This window comes from Stegodyphus dumicola, chromosome 2 (genome assembly GCF_044657685.1).
Source record: "Stegodyphus dumicola isolate Sdum_Otavi_A_Nest chromosome 2, ASM4465768v1".
NCBI classification, from domain to species: domain Eukaryota; kingdom Metazoa; phylum Arthropoda; class Arachnida; order Araneae; family Eresidae; genus Stegodyphus; species Stegodyphus dumicola.
Genome location: NC_140769.1, coordinates 89,353,938 through 89,375,807, shown reverse-complemented (window position 1 = coordinate 89,375,807; position 21,870 = coordinate 89,353,938). Strand labels below are relative to the sequence as shown.

Genomic DNA, 21,870 nt, shown 5'->3' with positions numbered 1-21,870 from the left:
TTTGTCAAACCACCAGGAATTATTGCCACGGTCGTAGACAATTTTTGACATCTGGTTTTCACCGACTCAAGTAAATGAGCACTCATGGAATCTATTATCAATAACCCTTTTGGTTGGAAAAAAGATCCCTTACGACATTACCAAACTTTTTGTAGCCACTCATGCATGATTGTTTCGCACATCCAGCCGTTCTCGTTTGCACATATAATTACGTCATTAGGAAAATCTCCCTTCGGAATAGTCTTTCGTTTAAAAATGATCATCGGCTTTAGCTTGTCATCGTTCGTGGCACAAGCTAACACACATGTAAATGATGTTCTTTCATGCCCCGTCATAAGCACAGATACAGTTTTTGTACCAGTTTCATCAACAATTCTGCAAAGAGTCGAAAGCTAACGGCGTTTCATCCATATTTTTTATCTGTGACCAAAGAAGTTTTTTTTTTTTTTTTTTTTTTGTCAATAATAACTGTCACATATTTTAGAAAAAGATGCCTTTTTATCCTGCCAGTCCATTGGTAATTATTTTTCTAGTACGCACAGAAATATTTTTTCTTTTCATAAGTCTGCTACACCAGCAAGGCCCTCCTTTAAAATCATTTATGTTCATTTGGTTTGCTATAAATTTTGCTTGTAAGCGAATTTTTACAATCGAAATTGCCATTCCGTTTCCTCATTGCTCCTTTATCCAGTTTGCAAGGTCGTCCTGTAGATTCGGCCACCTTACAGTACTACTTCTTTTGGCTCGTTTGTGTTGTGGCATATTTTTAAGAAGTTCTTTTTCAGTTCTTTTTCACATCTCTCGTCCACTTCAAACTCTCGAGCTGCTGCTCTATTTCCAATTTGTTCAGCATGTTAAATTACATTAATCTTAAAACCAGCAGTATAGATTCTGTGCTGTTCAGGTGCCATTTTCAAAAATTTTCCGCTCCCTTCTTACAAAACAAGTACTTCTACCCAAACTGATGGGATCTGTATTTGGCAGAATGCCAAGAAAAATCGATTCATGCAAAAGGGGAAATACGTCAGAGTTTGTTATTGTGACGCAGTTGGAGTCGTGTCCGCCTTTGAAACAAATTGCAGAAAAGGCAGGGGTGGGGAGAGGATGTGTCCTGGAATGTTCATCGAATGGTAGAGGAGAGAGACTATTCAAACTGATGAGAATGTTGATTTGAAAGGAGGAAGAATGTTATTGTTCTGAGATCCAATTTAGAGTGAATAAGGCATGTAGGTCCGTTCAAGGGAAAGAATGTAAACAAAATAACGTTCGCAAAAAGCAACTGAGTGGTCGTTTCTGTGGGAACAGCACCAGTCTATGTACAATGACAAGGCCATCCAAACTATGTTGCAACAACGAAATCATAGGAATGACCATCATAGGAAATATTTTATTTTTAGTGCACCTAAACGCCGCACCTGCTGAAAATTTAAGTTTTAAACACGTAAACGCCATGGCGTTTCTTCCGGAAATTACGGTATATATATATATACAATCAAAAGTCGTTAATTCGGACACCCATAATCCGGAATGATCTATAATGCGGACCTCAAAGCTAAAAACTTTCTGCGCATGCGCCGCATTGACACATGCGCATAGGCGTTTACGCATGCGCGTAAGACCTTTTACCACTATGCATATGCGTTTGCGCAAGCGCAGAATATGTTTTCGCGTGCGCGTTTTATGTATAACAGACGGTATAATCTAAAATTATCTAATTATCTATTTCAGTTAATGTTGATGATTGCATTGTTTCTTAATCTTCGAGTTGGATCCGGTTTATTATTTTTTGCAGACTGTAAGAGCAATTTTATAAAAGTGAACTTGAACTTTCGATTATGTCAAATAGAATTTCCGTTTCTGGAGCTTCCAAAGGATCACACAAAACGAAAGTATGTTTCGATGTCCATCACACAAAAAGTGGAATTGCTGCAAAAAATGGATAAAGACATGAAGAATGTGACAGAGAGGTTAGTGAAAATGAAAAAATTTCGATTGACAAGTTAGTCGGTATTCTCGGCACAACAATTAACGGGACTTGAACAGCGGAACTTTGTAACTGAACAAGAAATCGTGTCTGTTTATAGAATTAAAGAGAAAGTATTATCACATAAAACGAAGCAACTTAAAAGAACTTACATAGAAAGAAATGTTTAATAAAGTAAACAAATAAATATTAAGCTTTTTTTTGTAAATTTTGATACCCTTTAGATTATAATTGTTCTTTATTTCATAAATTAAGGTTTCATATTTTTAATTTTAGAATTTCTGCATGCCATCTTACGAGATTTAAACTGATGATCTATAATCCGGAAAAATCGATAATCCGGAATCGCTGAAGTCCCGACGAGTCCGGATTAACGACTTTTGACTGTATATATAATATATTCAGGAGCAGGATTTTGGATGGCGTAGCAGTGTTGATCCATAATGACTAGGAAATTGGGAGGCGAATGCAGATCAGTGCCGGCTCATAATAAGCACTGTGGAACTGTAGCACCCCCTATTTCCACTTATTATTATTTTTAATAGTTAATATAGTGTGCCCTTTAGTCTTTAATTCTGTCTTTACACTTTTACAATACATAACCCTTAAGCTTAATGTCAGTAGCCATCCTTCACTTTGTGAAAAAGGTATGAATGTCTTTGTTTGGAACTGCGCGTTCCACATTTCCAGGACGTGGTGTTTGGCTGTTCTGCACATGCACGCACAGAAAGCGTGTGAACCGGGTAGAGAGAAGAGCACTGTCGCTCTTACAGTGCCGAAAATCTGGCATGTTGTTGGAAACGTGATTTCTTTTTACTCCGCGTGTGTGGTATTTCTCCATAAGGTGAAACTTTATCATACGGACCATAAACAGAGTTCATGAAAATTTGCAACCTTTAAAAAATTGCCCTACTGAAATTCAGTCAACATCAAATGTAGATCAAACTATTTCAAAAGCAACAGGAATTTTAAAATATCTAAATGATGATAATTTCAAGTTTTGGCTAGAGCTTTTTTATCAGGTGCCTCATGTTGAAATAATATACAACTAAATGCAATCCAGAGAAATGTGTTTAAAGTTAATGAATATACAGTCAAAAGTCATTAATTCGGACACCCATAATCCGGAATGATCTATAATCCGGACCTCAAAGCTAAAAACTTTCTGCGCATGTACCGCATTGACACATGCGCATAGGTGTTTATGCGTGCGCGTAAGACCTTTACGACTGCGCATATGCGTGTGCGCAAGCGCAGAATATGTTATCGCGTGTGCGTTTTATGTATAATGGACGGTATAAGCTAAAATTATCTAATTATCTATTGCAGTTAATGCTGCAGATTGCGTTGTTCCTTAATCTTCGAATTGGATCCGGCTTATTATTTTTTGCAGAGTGTTAGAGCAATTTTATAAAAGTAAACTTGAACTTTCAATTATGTCAAATAGAATTTCTGATTCTGGAGCTCCCAAAGGATCTACAAAACGAAAGTATGTTTCGATGTCCATCAAACAAAAATTGGAATTGCTGCAAAAAATTTATAAAGACATGAAGAATGTGACAAAGAGGTTAGTGAAAATGAAAAAATTTCGATTGACAAGTTAGTCGGTATTCTCGGCACAGCAATTACGGGACTTGAACGGCGGAACTTTGTAACTGAACAAGAAATTATGTCTGTTTATAGAATTAAAGAGAAAGTATTATCACATAAAACGAAGCAACTTAAACAACTTACATTGAAAGAAATGTTTAATAAAGTAAACAAATAAATATTAAGCTTTTTTTTTGTAAATTTTGATACCCTTTACATCATAATTGTTCTTTATTTCATAAATTACGGTTTCATATTTTTAATTTTAGAATTTCTGCATGCCATCTTACGAGATTTAAACTGATGATCTATAATCCGGAAAAATTGATAATCCGGAATCGCCGAAGTTCCGACGAGTCCAGATTAACGACTTTTAACTGTATAACAAATTTCAAAACTGCTATTTTAGAATTAAGAAACTCAAAGTACTGTGAGAATTTTCCAAAGACACTGATGGCAGAAGCTAAGGAAATACAGTGACTTTATACTAAGTATTGATATAATGCACAGATATTCTTCCACTAAACACTTAACAGCTGCTAAATTGTTTAACAAAATATCCAATGATTGACAAGGAAAAGCTTGAAACTGAACTAAAAGTATTCTATTGTAGGTGTGATATCCATGAATACTGTAAATTAATTGAGCTACTGAAAGTTATCTTTGAAAATAATCTAGATGATGTTCTTAGTGAAATTACAAAACTGATAAAAATTCTCTTGAGAGTTCCCATGACTTACATCTGGGGCAGAACGCTGCTTTTCAACATTGAAAAGAATGAAAACTTTTAAGAACTAAGAATTCAAAAAGACTAAATGCACTTGCATTGCTTTCAATAAAGAAAAATTTCTTCAATTGTCATCCAGAGATCAAGGGAAAAATTATTGATCTTTTCGTGCAAATTAAAACAAGAAGAATGGATTTCATTTTTAAATAAATAGACAAAGATTGAACTGTAACAATTTTGGTTAAAGTAATTAAGAAATGTTTAATTTTCTTCTTGTAAGATTTCAATAAGTTTCAAAATAAATTTTCTTTTTATAATGTTTGTTTCCTTTTACACAATTTTAAAAGAAAGGTTAAATTTTTTTTGGAACAGCACCCCCACTAATTTTAGCCACGAGCCGCCACTGATGCAGATTAAAATCTTCAGTTTTATTTTATCAGTATTATTTTAGCAACATGTTGCAGTTACACACAAGTCGGCACATTAAATGCGTCTGTTCCAAAAGGCTTACATTTTCGATAACTTTGTAGCAAAAACGAAGGGGCAGACAAACAGCAGTGTAGCTAGGCCAAAGCAAGTGCGTAATGTTCAGGATGAAATCTGAAGTCAGACTGAGTTAGTTTTGGTTCTCAAAGCATTCTGATTGTATGGTTAACCCGCAGGAAGGCACGTGGGGTGTGTCATACCCCACCCCTACATAAAAGTGGAATATTCCTAACTTGTGAAACTGAAATTCTGTGCTGCATTTAGTAGCTGAGTTTCTAGTTGTGGTTGACTTTCAGAACAGCTTTTTCTTTGCCTGTGTGTTTCAGAAACAGATTTATCGGTATTTTGTTGGAACTGGGGCATGACACACCCCACGCGCCTGTCCGCGTAAGTGTTTTTCTGGCCGAATATTTAGTTCAGAAATTTATTTCTGGAGTGTAACAGTAAATATTTCTACTCGCAAGTGATTTTAAAGTACTTGACATTAAATTCTTGAAAATTTCTAACCACCTTATCGAAAAAAGAAAGACTCCTTATGAATTGCATATGCAACGCCTGTGATATTTATTAGAAATATTTGAAAGCGATGAAGATTGCATTTCGGAAACTGAAGACGAAAGTAGGAATATTTTCTACAGTGTTTTCGTTTTGAAAAAGATAAAACGTTAATTTCTAATGTTCCTAAAAAAGGAAAAACTGTTCTTATGCTTTCAACATTACATAACGATCATACTATAGATGATACTATTGGAGAAAATAAAACGTCAGGAATTATATGTTTTTATAATAATATGACTAAAGGAGCAGTGGATATGCCAGCCAATTATTCAATTGCCAGAAAAACAAGGAGGTGGCCAATGATGATTTTCTTTCCTGCACTGAATGTTGCTGTAATAAATGCTTGAATTATATTACATTCAACTGCTAATTCACCAACCAGAAACAAAAGTCAGTTTTTGAAGAACTTAGCATTACAATTAATGAAATTGTAATGCTAATGTATTGAACAAAGATCAGAGATTAATACTTTACCAAGAAACTGACGTACTGCATACAAAACAAAAGCAGAAGTTTCGACAAAGAATTAAAACGAATACATGAAATTCGAAACAACTAAGTATGAAAGATGTGATAAATTGCCCTCGCGCCAAGGACAGAAGAACGTGAATGCAATGTTTAAAATGTGAAAACATTCTGTGCCAAGAACACATAAATGTATTTCGTTCAAAGTGTGAAGAAATAAAATAAGCATTGTTTATTAGAGATGCAATGAAACTTAGAGGCATGATGTTTATTTTTAAATTATTTTCATTTATATTAATTTTAACTCTAAGATTATTTTGGAAATTAATTTTTTGAAACCCAATTATTATTCACGTATTTATAATACACGAGAACAAGAAAAACCGCTTAAAACTAAATAAAACTATTTTTATCGTATTTTAAATATTGGGGTATGTGATACACCACGCGCCCACTCTAGTAACTTTTCTTGGTGCGACTTCCGCTGGGTTAATATTGCTGTAAAATTATTATTGGCTGTTAAGAGTTTTAGCTCCGCTTACATCATCATAATTACTTAAGAGTCATATGACATAGATTTTTCTTGAAATGATGCTGTGCAGAGAGGGATTACTGTTTTTAGAATAGAGAAAAGGAATTAATTTACACTGCTAATTTAATCTTTTACTTTTTCTTACATAATCCCCCCCTTCAAGAAGAAAAAGGCATAGCGGCAGAGAAGCCTTTTTTAAGAAAAAGCGTTAAAGCGCTAGCATATGTAAAAGAAAAACATTAATCATAAAATTTTGATTCTATAAAAGTATAATTTATAAATATCAATTTTTTTAAAATAAATTTTTAATTTTTAGAGTCCTATTGAATTTTTCAGCATTTCAGTTCAAAAGTCTTTTTGTTTGACAGTTCACATAATAATAATTCTTCAGGGAAGGTTCTTGTTATCGCAAAATATAATAAAACCTTTTAGATAATCATTACTTATAATTAAATGTAATGCACATAAATATTTATGATACTAATTTCCATACTGATAAATTATATTTTAACACCATAAATATAATAGGGGTAACAGTTTCAGAAATTATGGTTTCACTGTTATTATCTTTCATTTACAATTCCTGATTTTACTAAACTGAAAGGCCTCGCAATACTTCTAAACAAACATATCCATCAATAGGGCTGTCTGTCTTGAGCTAACCAGTGTGTTCTCTGCACTGGTGACCCAGGGTGCCTAGGCAGTTACTTGAAAAAGCCTCCGTTCCTTGCATAAGGTTACTGACCTTTGAGAACTGCACTTATACATTTCACAATAAAAATATATATATATATATATATATATATATAAAATAATAGTAAAACAAATTACACACACTCATAAAATGAGAGCCTCCATCATTATCTTACATGAAGAGGGTAAAAGGAAAAACTATACAGAGATAATTACAGGCCTCTTTTTTAGGAACCCAGTACACCTTCGTCATACTTTATACTTAACACACAATCACCCCTAACTTTTAATATGCATTTACCATAATTTCATATTACTTATCTGTGCTATGAAAAGGTCGTTTTAGATAGGGTCATAGAAGAGTCCTGTATAGTGTAACAAGTATTTATTAACAGGTTTAAGTTACACACGGACATTACATTTAACTTTAAGAAAAAATACAGAGCAAAAGTCTGGTACAACCTATCAAGTGGGAGCCTTGGCATTTACTGAAGTACTTCTCTGGCTACTCACCAGAGGGCAGCCTTGTTGTCACAGTTAGTCCAACAGTTTATGTTAAAGGATTGGTTACAGTACTAATTTCACTTATTTTTTTTATATCTACTTCATTTTTAGAATAATTATAAAATTCAAATTCAAAATTTTCAACAAAATTTCAGAAATAAAAATATTTATCTTAATAACCTTCCCTAAAAATCATTAAAAATCTAAGAATTCTTTATATACTTTACTAAATTATTAGAATTCAAATTTCTAATATCATTAAATTATATTTTTTCATATCATAGCGTTACATTTTAATGTCCAATTTATTAAGAAAAAATATCAGTTCCCAATGGAGATTTAATGATGCAAAAGCAGAAGTCGAAACCATTTTCTGCCACCTACTTCAATTGTAAATTTAATCCTATAACTGTGAAAGAACATCCCAATTTATTCGCATAAGAGCCATAGTAATTAAAACTATGTAGCATAAACTTATTATAAATTATTATGTATATACACTGAAGTGACAAAAATCATGGGATACCTCCTAATATTTTGTCGGTCCTCCTTTTGCCTGGCGGAGTGCAGCAACTCGACGTGGCATGGACTCAACAAGTCGTTGGAAATCCCCTTCAGGAATATTGAGCCATGCTGCCTCTATAGATGTCCATAATTGTGAAAGTGTTGACGGTGCAGGGTTTTGGGCACGAACTGACCTCACGATGATGTCCCATAAATGTTCGATGGGATTCATGTCGGGCGATCTAGGTGGCCAGATCATTCGCTGGAATTGTCCAGAATGTTCTTCTAACCAATCGTGAACAATTGTGGCCCGGTGACATGGTGCATTGTCATCCATAAAAATCCCATCGTTGTTTGAGTACGTGAAGTCCATGAATGGCTATAAGTGATCTCCAAGTAGCTGAAGGTATCCATTTCCAGTCAATGATCGGTTCAGTTGCACCAGAGAACCGAGTCCATGCCATGTAAAAACAGCTCAGACCATTATGGAACCACCACCAGCCTGAACAGTGTCTTGTTGACAACTTGGGTCCATGGCTTCGTGGGGTCTGCGCCACACTCAAACCCTACCATCAACTCTTACCAACTGAAATCGTGATTCATCTGACCAAGCCACGGTTTTCCATTTGTTTAGGGACCAACCGATATGCTCACAACCCACGAGAGTCGCTGCAGGCGATGTTGTGCTGTCAGTAAAGGCACTCGAGTCGGTCTTCTGCTAGCATTGCCCAAGGAAGACAAATTTCGCCGCACTGTCCTATCAGACACGTCCCTCGTACGTCCCACATTGATTTCTGTGGTTATTTGACACAGTGTTGCTTGTATGTGAACATTGACAACTCTATGCAGACGTCGCTGATCTCGGTCGTTAAGTGCAGGTGGTCGGCCACTGCGCTGTCCATGGTGGGATGTTATGCCTGAAATTAGATACTCTTGGCACACTCTTGACACTGTGGATCTCGGAATGTTGAATTCCCTAACGATATCCGAAATGCGTCTAGCTCCAACTACCATTCTGCGTTCAACGTCTGTTAAATCTCGTTATGCGGCCATCAACGTCAAAGCCTCTTCACATAAATAACTTAAACACAAATGAAAGCCCTGCCAAAGCACTTCACATTTATACATTTTCTACGCGATACTACTTCCATCTGTATATTTGCATATTGCTATCCCATGACTTTTGTCACTTCAGTGTATATACCCACTTGTTACTCGGTTCAGTGAGCTCAGTTTTTTATTTTTTATTTTTTTATTCTTATATGTTGGTAAATTGCACATTTTTTTGCTTTAAAAATGGTTGAAATATGTTCTTATCTTCTGGTTAAAGTTTTTTTGCCTGTAGTTAATCTGCATGCATTATTTACAGGATTATCAACAATTTAAAAGTTTATTAAGTGTGGCTAAGCCTAAATTTTTGCTTACCATCCAAGTTCCAAGTACCGCTGGATGCGCCGCTGATTAACTTGCAGGATTTGCAAGTTTTGTTCTGGCTGTCTGAGTTAGTTGCTATAGAGCGCTGAAAGTAGGAGAATACATGAGTGAGACCTAAGTCAGGATTGCAGATATTTTGCTTACCGTAGTAGCCATATTTGTTTTTATTTGAAACTTAGAATAGTGAATTCAGTTTCTGCACCTTCATTGTCTTTTTGCCAAGTGGGACCAAAATTAAACTTTCATTTTTGTGCACCGAAATATCTGCCTTGTTGCCAGCTTGCTGAATTGCTGGTTTTTGCATAGAAACTCTAATTTTAAGTGTAAAACATATCTTATTGATTGTTTTTCAATTTTTAATGAATATATATTGAGTTTTTATTTATTTTCCCCTTACCGCGAAGTGAGAACTGAATCGAATGAGAAATATATCTCTAATGAAATTTGAGGAAATAAGTTTAAATGAAATGCAGCAAAAAGTGCATTTAATTTAATATTTCATACAAGAAAGTCATTTGGTGTAGACATCAGATTTTTTTTTTTTTTTTTTTTTTTTGTAGTAGTTGATCTGTTAAATCCTTAATCCCACTTAATTTTTCACAAATATGAATTGTTTCATCTTTCAGTGCCTTATCAATTTTACTGATAAGTAATTTGTAGTTACAGATTTAATGGCTGTTCTTGATCTTTTATATTTCGCTAATTTGGCCCTTTTAAATTGATTATTTAAACAATATTTTTAGTTTAGTAAATCAAAATCAAAATTATATATAACAACACTGTTCTTTAACTCATATTGTTGCTCCAACTCCCTCAGTTTTTCACTTCATCTCCTGGTCTCTGATTAGATCACTGAATCTCCCAGTTCATAATTTTTAGCCTTTGTTATGCAAAATGTTACCCAGCAATACATTAAAGTTATTGAATTATAGAAATTCCTGTTCCCACCTATAATGATTTTCAGAATAATTTTATTGTTAAACTTTATTTCATCAAAATTGTATTTTTTCTTATTACATTTGATTGATCTTATTAAATTTCATTGGATCTGAGTTATATTAATCCACTGTAGATATTTTAAAATTGTTTTATGAAGAACCAAATAAGGTTTAATCAGCTAATATTTATATTTAAATCTGTTTACTTCAATATAGAGTGCATTATTAAGTTTACACACACAAATATTATGCACATTAATTATGAATTGTATGTTCATTGTATTTAAAAGTGCTTCACTAAATAAAAGTTTTCCTTCATTATTCGTGATTTTCTCAGTATGAAAGTGCAAGAAAATTTTAAAATGAAATTAGCCAAAGAACATAAAGTTTAGAATATCGAATTAAATGCTAATATATTTTACATCAGAATTGTATTATAAATAGTGTGAGCCATGACTTATAAAATGAATTAAAGTCAGTTTGGTGTTCTTCTGAAATGGTGGTGTTATGCAGCATGAAAACCTACCAGTTTTCTTGCAAAAATCTCCCAGTTTTAAAGTTTGCAATATATATGGCAGCTATGCAATATATATGCATCAACAATGTTCTTTATTAGTTAATTATATCATCTATGATTTATATATTTTTCTTGTCTATTATTACCCCCTGGGGTGCAACTGGCTGGATCCTATATCCTGACAAAGTACTCTGGGGAAAAAGCATTTTGAGCTTGGCGGTTCCAGAACCTGAGGGAAGGTCGTTTATACGGCCGGACCAAGGGGGATTGCAGAAGTCCCTGAACCGGAGGATCTGGTAACGTAGTCAGTCAGCGTATTCCGGGTAATGACCTTCGGTGACGGGCAGCCGCATAGTACTGGCAGGAGCGAATCAACGGCCGGTCAGACCGCCAAATTGACACAGGTCTGAAGAGGTCCTCCCTTCAGGGTGGTCTCCGAGACCCGTGGTGTAAAAGCATCCGGTAGCCCGGTTCAGCCCCGGAGGATTTGAGAGAGTTTTATAAAAAGTCTGCGCAGGGATTTGAGGCACCCCGGCGTAGCAAGAGAATAGTTTAATCTCTTTAAGAGGTCCAGCGGACATGTCCGGCCCTCCCGCCTGATACAGAGGTAGATTTCGGGTGTCACCCCAGTTGTATTAAGTTGCAGGAGGGGGAAGCAAAAATTTTGATTGATTGATTGATTGTCTATTTATTGTAAAAGCTTAAAATAATATTTGACTTACCTCTTTAGTAAGGTATCGCAGGACTACATTATTTCACCATATGGCGATTAGCAATCTTGGGGTTCAAAAACTGAATCTTCATAGTAATTTTTTTTTCTTTATTGTATGCAGTTATATGCAATATGTACAAACTTCAAACTATACTTTAAGATCATATCATTCATATAAACAGTTTTATGCACCAAATAATATACCTTCATTCAAATTTATCAGAAGGCTTCCTCACTGCCATCAAAAGACATTCTGCAAAGTAAGAAAGGGTTGCTATAAGATTTGGTTCCTTTGGAGTGCCACTGTAAATTTCAATTATTCCACAATGGAAAGCATTCTTCGAGTTAGGCAGAGTATATCCTTTAAGTACTTTAGTTAACCAACCAAGTATGTAGTTTTAGTAACTATCTGGAATTTAATTGAATGCTCTATGTAAGAAAATCATACCAGTTTTGAATGTAAATTTGATAAAATTTCTAAAATATTGAAAATTTCTTAGTTATTCATTCTGTATTTTTTCTTTCAAACCTATGTTAAATTTAGGTTGAGTTTTGTTTATCTTTAGAATTAAATGACTATTTTATACATAGAAAATTTTGTGTTAATGTAATGAAATATTATCGTATTTTATAAATTAATTATTAATATTACAATTTTTATTGTAGGTTATGGAATATATGATCGGAGGTGATGTAAAATCACTTCTCCATGTTTGTGGGTTTTTCGATGAAGACATGGCTGTTTTTTATGCTGCAGAAGCTGCCCAGGCATTGGAATATTTGCACAGGCACAATATTGTTCATAGGTAATATTTGATTACTTTTTACATGATTGTCAAATAGATAAAGTAGCTGAATATTTTTAAGTTATAATGCAGTAAAAAATATTGGTTTTTATGGCATTTATCATGTTTCTTTCCATGCTTTATAAATTAAAAAAAAATCCCACCAGAAGTTTATTTGTGAAACATAGTTTTCATCATGGTAGAAAACTATAGTATGCTTTGCTGAAATCAATTTACTTAATTTATACACATTATTAAGGTTTTAATACTTCTGATATAATAAATAAATGTTTTTATTAGAATTTTTGGTACTTTCTGATTATCTACATCGCAGCGAAAATTCATGGAAAAGTATTCACGAAGCAAAGCAGTATGTTGCCAAAGTAGCTATGAGGCAATCGATGTTGTTGACAAAAAGTATTTTTGTGGCAACCCAAGTATAGTGCTCTCAGCCAGGGTTTAGTACAGTCCTTAATGGTCCTTAGGTTTTTTTGGAATATATTTTGGTTTTTTAAGTCCTTTATTTTAATCATCTGAAATTTCTATCTGTTTTTACAGCTGCCATTTTGAGTGTGAATTGCCATTTTGGAGGAATATGTTTGGTGATTTGCTGACAAATATGGGTATCTACCCATATTTGTCAGCAAATCACCCAATGGGTTCCTTAGTTTTGCAATAACTGAAACATAAGCATTTTGAAATTATTTCATTATCTTCTTATGAAGAGCTCTTAAAAAAAAACTTTTTGGGCGGGAGATGTGAATACTTTTATTAATCGGTTCGAAATTTGGCGACTTATCATCATTTTTGTGATTCAGAGATCTGGTAAGTTTTCAACAATTTTTTTAAAACATTATAATATTGATAAGTGAAGGTAATGGTAATATATTGAAACTATATTTAAGAAATAGCATTAAAGTAAAAAAAAAAAAAAAATTTCAGTCTCGTATAATAAAGTGACATCACTTTCCATTTTGGCAACACTATAATAATTTTTACTATGCAATATTTTAAATCTGAAAAATATACAAAATAGTAAATGGTGTAAAACGCAATTTACAAAACAGTTCTTCGCAAAAACAAAATAGCTATGTAATTAATTAAAAATATCATCTTTTTAAATTAATATCTTCTTTTTAATGTTTTCATAGTAAGAGTTTTCTCCCATATAATTGTCTCAGAATATTCAGAACTCTCAGAATATGCGTGTTTTCACTATAAAATTGATTTTACGGTTTTATCCTCTAATTTTCCTTTTTACTTGCTTGTATTAAGTAAAGGAAGTATTGTAATCACGAAAAATTTCAGGTACCATATTTTAATGAAAATATCCATTTTGACCACTATTGAATGCAATTTAACGATGTTTTTGCTTGACATCTGTACGTAAGGACAAAATAAAGGACTCTTTTTCCTTAAAAGAGTTATGGAACTGATTTAAAATGGATTCAGAAGAGATTTTTTCGTAGTGTCTGTATGTACATAGGTATGTTTGTATCTTGCATAACTAAAAAACGAGTATCCTCAGAATGTTAAAATTTTGTGTATAGGACTGCTATAACATGTAGTTGTGCACATCCTTTTTTGGTTGCGATTGGTCGCACCAAAAGTATATAAATATATATATATATACATATATGTTACTCGGCTCTGTGAGCTCAGCATTTTTTATTCTTATTATGTTGGTAAATTGAGCATTTTTTTAATTTAAAAATGATTGCATTATGTTTGTTCTTATTTCCGGTTAAAGTTTTTATGCCTTTAGTTATCATACATGCAATAATTGTAGAATTATCAATAATTTAAAAGTTGTTTAAATGCAGCTGAGCCTAATTTGTGTTTACTGTAGCAGCCATATTATTTATGTTATAAATTTATATGAGTGTGTTTCTATGCTTTTATATTTAATTTTGTATATCTATGTGTTTCATCTTATATGTGTGTTTTAGTGTTTTAATGCTATCTTTTATATTCTTTTTAAGTTACTTTGTTTTATAAGCAACATCCTATGTAAAATCTACTTGACATCTAACCCCTGTATGGCCATGTAACACCCTCACAGGACTCCAGCAAGTTGTTTCTTCGAGATGGTTGAGGATGTGGGACATATGCTTGTTTATCTATGTTATACGCCAGGTGTCCCCATCCTCCGTCACCTGTAGCAGCTATATTTGTTTACATTTGAAACTTGGCAGAATAGTAGATTTGTTGCCAATCTAGAGAAACTGAGCTATGCAACAACAAAGATAACAACTTCTTTTATTATTGTGAATTAAATCATGCTTAATCTATTCTGAAATTATCATTTAAGTTATTAAATTATTTGGATAATTAGAAAGCACTGATTTTTTTTTTTTTTTTAAAGAAATTGGTTTGGAAATAATACTCAGAATTTTTCTTAATTGGTTACCTTAATCTTCATAAAATTTTTAGTATATAAATGCTTTCATTTTTTTCTTGTTTAAATTCTAGAGATTTAAAACCAGATAATATGCTGATATCCTCAAATGGACATCTCAAGTTAACGGATTTTGGTCTATCAAAAATAACTGTTAAAAAAGGTAATTTGCTTTCAGTTGTAAAATATAGTTAGATATTGATAACCATTAGCTAAATTTGTATATTTGCATTTTCCCTCAGCTATTAAACTCATGGATCTTCTTGGTTCACCTGGTTGTTTTGGCAGCAACTCTAAAAATCAGTTTCCAAATCGTACACCTGGGCAACTATTATCTTTGACATCCGTTCTTGGCTTTGTATGTGTTATTTTTTTAATTTTAAAATCATTTTACAATACCTATTTCTTCAACTGTTACTGTGCATGATCTTGCTTTACATGGTATTTTTTAAAATTATCTTTTGTTACTCTTTTGAAAGTATGTATATTTTTTTAATATGTCAGATATAAGGAATGTAATGTGTAGAGCTTGCATTTTTGATAGTTTCAGTTGACTTTTGACTGAATCTGTTAGAATCCATTTTATCCAAACTAACAGACAGAGAATCATTTTGATTAACTTAGCTGTATACTTTTTTAAATGTAAATTTTTATTTTTTGGTAACTTATGGTCAGGCTGCTTTTTCATAAAATAGTAGAAATGGCTCTTCCCCCCCTGCTTACTATTTTTAATAGTAATAATGTTATTTTTCATGAAACTTCCTACGAATTAAATTTCCTTTGTAAACTTTGATTTCCATTTAAAGTTCATAATATATTAGATTGATTTTAGTACAGTTATGGCACTGAAATTATTGAATCATTGTTCCAAGGATGGAGAAAGGAAAATATATGAAGAAAGTTAATAGCACTGGGGTTTAAAAATATGAGAATTTGTATATAGAGATTTCAATGTTTCTCTCCCCTGACAAAGTAGCACGGAAGTTGATTGAATTCCTCCTCTGTTTTTGTTCATTTTTCTTTAAATTTCATTAATTTTTTTAAATGTGGTTTTGCTTGTTTGAATAGTTTTGGTTTTTAACTTTTTAAAATTCTTTGTTGCATTTATAAGATTATTGGAAATTTATTAATTATTAATTTCAATTTTTGGTCTTTGTGAAAAATTAGTTCTAAATTTTTTACTTTATGTCTTTAATTATATATATATATAATTATATATATAATTATATATATATATATATATGTGTGTGTGTGTGTGTGTATGGCTCTCTAACCTTTGTAGAACTTACTTCATAGAAATAAGGTTGCTAGGGGCACATATACATTTGTGCAAATGATTATTTAACTTAGTTTTAATGACGATTATCCAAAAAGGATTACATACATATGAAAATGGAAATTAGTTAAACTAAAGAAAAGTTCTAAACTAGTCCTGTCGTTTAATATAAAATCATACAACTTTTACTAGCTCATCTTACACATATCTTTACGTCATGGCAGAATCATCTGTTCTGTCTCACAAATGGTTCTGTCTAATGGTCTACTGCAACATCTCGTGGTAGTGGAAGATGTAGCCTCACACATGCTCATTTATTCAGACAGAATGTATCCTCATTTGCTGGAAAGGCGATCATCATCAGGGAATCTGAAAAATTAAAAAACAGAGAGGAAAAGGCAATTTTAGCTTGGCAAAGAGAAAATTCTGTGATGATTCTGTCAGTCATCTTCAGTCGTCATCTCATCATCTTCAGAAATAATGGCCTTATTTCTTCTTCAATACTCTTTTAAATTTCATTTGTCTTAAACAGTCTATCTCATCATATGTATTTGTAAACACATCATCTTCAATTCCATTTAGATATGTCTTCATAAATGCATCTTAAACATCATTTTCATTCTTCTTGAAAATAGTTTTATGTCTTTATGCAGGGGTGTTTGTGCTCCGGGAAAATCCCAGAATTCCGGGGATTTTGAACTTTGATACCCGGAAATTCCGGGGATCATTGTTCAAAAGGAAGTAGGAATAATAATGAATTATTTATTTTGATCTGTGTAATTTTGTTTGTTTGAAAGCAGAAAACGCAAGGTCAGTGTGTGTGGTGAAAACTTTTCCTTTCTTTCTCCAAAGGCAGTGATAATGCATGAAAAGGGGGAAAAAACTTCTTTTTTGTTCTTTCCTTATTGTGAGTTATGACTCATTCCCCCGGTTCTCGGACATTCTCTTCTGGATTCTTTTCGGCAAGTAGGCGCAGCAGAAAAAAAAGGGAGAGATTTCGTTCTACCAGGTGTGCGATCACGTGACTCTGGATTCAAAGGTCTTATCTCTCCTGGCGTGGCGCCAATAAGTAGAGAAGGGGGATTTTTCGCCATATTAGCTATTTGTCATTGATCGCTTCTCAACTTTTTTTTCTCCGCTGTGTAAAATTTTCGTTTCATTTATTGATGCACGTGTAAATTTTTCGTTTCGTTTATTGAAATATTTTTTTATTTATGTACGCAAGAGAATTTCACTATGAAATTTCTCGATATAAATAGTGATATTAATACAATTAGAAAAAGGTGTCCGGAATGCATTTAGGTGGAATTGGATTGAATGGAGAGATGGTAATGGGGATACCATCGGCGCATGGTGCAAGAAAATAAATGTTGCTGTACAAGCATATTGTGTTTTTTAAATTAATACCCCTTAAAAATTCATATCTAATTAGTTTTACAGTATTAGATCCAGAGCTAAGAGGTAAAACCAGTACAATATTAGCTTTTGAAAAATTATCATCTTTTATGTCCCATATTTTTAGTGATAATGAAAAGTCAAAAGTAGAAGCTGAAATAAGGTTATACCAGAGTGATATTGATATCACCAAAGAAATGCTCTACACATCTGATGAAAGTGGAAATCAAGTCAAGTGTACAATTGATAAATATTGGTCTAAAGTTTTTAATTTAAAAGATGATTTCACAAATGATTATAAGTATCCTACATTGGCTAAATTGGTCAAAGCCTGCCTTAGCTGCTTCCATGGCCTATTAGTGGAAAGTGCATTCAACTTAATGGATACACTTGTCACTGACTACAGAACCTCTCTTAAGATTGATTCCCTAGATGCAGTGCAGACTATTAAATATGATTTAATTACTTCTAAAAAAACCTCATGTGAAAAATATGGCTCAAAAAATCCAATGACTGATCCAATTCACAAAGATCTCTTACTGAATATGAACAGAAGTTGGAAAACATATCAAGAGGACTTAAAAACATGTATTTCAGATGACTCACCTATAAAAGTCTCTGAAAAACCTTCTACATTAGCAGAAAAGCAAACTGCTTCTACCTCTGCATGTGCAGTTCTCGAGGAAATTTCTTCAACTGTAAATGAGGAAAATAAAAGTCAACCTTCCTGCAATTATGAAGTTCACCACAAAAGAAAGACAAGCCCACAAACATCAGAAAATAAAAAAAAAAGCAGCAGAAATTAGATAATTTTTTTTAAAGAATTAATTCAGGTAATTTAAAATATTTACATAAAATGTAGTAGTTTATATGTTTGAAAATTTATGGTTATTAATTTTGCCAAAAAAGTAATTCATTGAACTGTTATAATTAGGTCATTCAATACTTTATAATTGTAATTTTTCATTTCTCTCCCCCCCTTCTCGAAACTCCAAAACGTCGGTAGTAAGTCCGTAAAAGTTTCAGGGGATTTTTTGGGGTCCCACAAACACCCCTGTTTATGTATGTCTTTAAAGTAATAGTCAGGTTAGGAGAAACTTGTCAAGTCAGGAAAAAATCTAAATCAGGTATCATCAAAATCAGAGTCGCACTATCGAAGATCGTTTAATTATCTTCCTGGATCTTCTGAATCTTCTTTTTTGCCTCATTTTTCTCACCTTTAGTTTCTTCTGTTCCATCTTTGCTTTCTGCATCAGTATCTTTATAATGAAATATTTCAGTAGATTTCTGCCTTTCAGCCCTCTCCTTTTCTTCAGTGGTTTTTTTCAGATTCTACATTTTCAGTGGTTTCTTTTGTTTATCTGTTGTAGGGAATGTTACTGAAGTTTTTTCAATAGAGTTAGCATTTGATTCATTATCTTTAGCTTCTGACTCTTCCTTGCAAAAGTGCTTTTCCTCAGAACCTTCTCCTTAATAGCTTCAAATCTAAGTGTGTTGTGGTTTCTTGAGTTTCTTCATCATTGACAGCATCATTTTCATTCGCAGTGGAATCAGTATCACTTAGGGTGCCATCAGAACTCATGATCAAGGGATCATTGATTGGGAGCTTGTTACTAATTGCAGTATTTACTAATATGCTGCATTACTACTTGCAGTAGTTGCTTAGATCAGCGCTCCGCAACCGGTGTGCCGCGACACACTGGTGTGCCATGAGTAGGATATAGGTGTGCCGCAATCAAATACATGTATTTGACATTTTGCAATTTTTTATCATGTATTTAATACACAATGACAATTTTTTTCCTTAATAATGTCTATTTTAAATGTTTTTATATATTTCACTGTTGTGTGGTTGTGTGTGTGATTGTAAGTGTGCCAGCATTTGAATTTTTTCGTCACTTCCTTGATAATTCGTAACTCTTTGGTGTGCCACGAAATTCCAGAAAGATTTTTTGTGCGTCGCAGGTGAGAAAAGGTTGCGGAGCACTGGCTTAGATTGTAGATGAAGTGTCCAGTTTGATCACATGATATGTATTGAGAGTAATATCTTTAGGTAAAGAGTGTAATTATCCTTCGTTCTTTCCAAATTTTTTATGATCCAATATACAGTTCATACAAATAAGTTAATATACAGAAAATTTTAAAATTGATAAAATTTTCTCTTTCGACTTAGGAATATAAAAATGTTGTTTCAAATGTTCTTTGATATGTTTAGTAGCAAAATGACCTCGTTCATGTGTGTCTTTAATTACTTCAATTTGCAAAGTCTCTACTACTAACACTTCAATTCCGTCTACCATTTTGTAAAGCATGCCATTTCATAAGTAATAATCCTCATACGACTTTAATTTATTTTATAGCTTTTATATTTTCTTCAGTTTCTTGAGCTTGAATAATCTTAAAGGTTCCACCAATTCCATAAATAAAGGGTTTCTACTCAAAGCGTCAACATGTTGCATATGGGTACCAGATCTGTGCTCAATTGTATAATTGTAATCTTTTAATTTTTAATGCTCATCTAGGTATTTTAATTCAACTGTGTTTCTTGCTCGTAATTTTTTTGAATGCATTACAGTCTGTCACGATTTTAAACGGAATGCCTGATTACTTATACCCAAATTGTTTTATACTACAATGTTATCCTATATTTCGATCGCTTTCCTGCCCGCCTGATTTACAATTATTTTAGAGCTTCTATGTTTGCTTTAACTTCTAATTCATGGCTTAAATATTTACATTCAATATCCACTGTCTTCTTGCTTATGTAATAAACTGGATGCATCTGATTATCAATTCTGAATTTTTGTAACATGACCACACTGTAACCGTCAGCACTACTATCAGTGTGTATATCCATTTCTGCTTTCCAGTTATAAGGTTCAGACGACAAGCTATGTCTCAGTTTATTAAAAGCATAATGCTTTTTATCTTTGAATTTTTATTCTTTCTTCAGTAAATTATTAAGTGGTTTTGAAATTAATGGATAATTAGGAATAAATTTTCTGAAATAACCCATTAAACCTAAATTACACTGATAATATTTTACACTATCAGGCTCTGGAAAGTTGATTTCTGCTTTGGTTTTAGAAAAAAGAAGAATATAATTTCCTATCTTTAATTTTGTGACCTAAAAATTCAATTTCACTCTTTAAAAATTGACACTTCTTAATATTTAGTTCTAATCCATATTTTGATGTGGTCAGTGAAATACATTTCAGTTTTTGGATTCCTTGAGTTTCATTTTTGGAAGAAGTAATGACCTTTAAAGTGTTAACCTTTAAAAGATTATGAAAATATTTGTAGATATATCTCTGGAAGACACTTGGGCAACATCAAAGATAATTTTAAAAATTCAAATTGTCCATTTTGAGTTGCTAAAGATGCATATTTCCTATTCTTCTCATCCACTTCAATATGAAAACCCCATCTTTCTAGTCTCATACAGTATATATCATCACTGATTCTGATTTATCAATGATGTCATCAGTTAGTGACAGCAGAAAGTGATCATGAAGGATTTTTTTATTCAGGCATCTGTAGTCTATACAAAACTGATACAACCATTTTCCTTTCTGCTTTATACAGCATTAGAGTAACCAGAAATCCTTGGTTTTATGATTTGTTTATCCAACCCCCTTAAAAATCTGTTTATCAATTTCATGCCTCAAATGTGTGTGTGGGGATCTCAACCCACTATTAACTGGAAGTTTGTATGCCAACACTAGTCTTATCTTCAGAGCACAGGTTTTCATTTTATTTAGCTTCTGGTTACTAGTTGCAGAGTTGCCAACTCTCCCGATTGAGGCGGGAGACTCCCTATTTTCAATCGATTTCCTGCCAATCTGATTTACAATATATTTCTCCCGATTTTTATTCTTTAAATTTCTCAAGATTTTTATGGAACTTGGCTTAATACTTCGTTATATGAACAAAAAAAAAAAAAAAAAAAAAAAAGGATTTTGGACGTCTGAAAGCAATTGAATTTTCTCTAGATTATATCCAAAACAAAACCTTGCAAATCAGATGAGAATTTCTGCTTTGTGAGTGAGAGCATACGTATCCAGAAACATCGCTCCAGTTCTCCAATGGGCATCAAGCTCCACTGCGTGTCATCTGGCATATATTAGCCTATGAGAGTAGCATCTTCGTTCTATGGGCCTTACGCTACATGCACGCGCAATACACATTTTTTCAGCATGGCAACCTTCGTCAATTGGCGGCGAATGTAGACTTCATGTACACATTATAAATTGCTGCAAAGTGTGTGTGCTGTGTTTTTTTCTCCAAGCTTTACCATCCTTTCTTGCAACGTGAGAAGTGGTTATTATGCAAAGTTATCATTCTGTTCACTGTAGAATCACATCTCCCACAG

At 33.0% G+C, this 21,870-nt stretch overlaps 1 protein-coding gene across 2 annotated transcripts in view; it reads left to right on the top strand.

Annotated features, from left to right (window-relative positions):
* The window catches only part of gwl (serine/threonine-protein kinase greatwall), a 110,503-nt gene that overhangs the window by 15,555 nt on the left and 73,078 nt on the right, over nucleotides 1–21,870 (top strand). For both annotated transcript variants that reach the window (XM_085810866.1, XM_085810865.1), the window contains exons 5-7: nucleotides 12,311–12,450; nucleotides 14,902–14,990; nucleotides 15,070–15,185. In XM_085810866.1, the coding sequence (XP_085666992.1) occupies nucleotides 12,311–12,450; nucleotides 14,902–14,990; nucleotides 15,070–15,185 (345 nt within the window). The remainder of the gene's footprint in view (nucleotides 1–12,310; nucleotides 12,451–14,901; nucleotides 14,991–15,069; nucleotides 15,186–21,870) is intronic.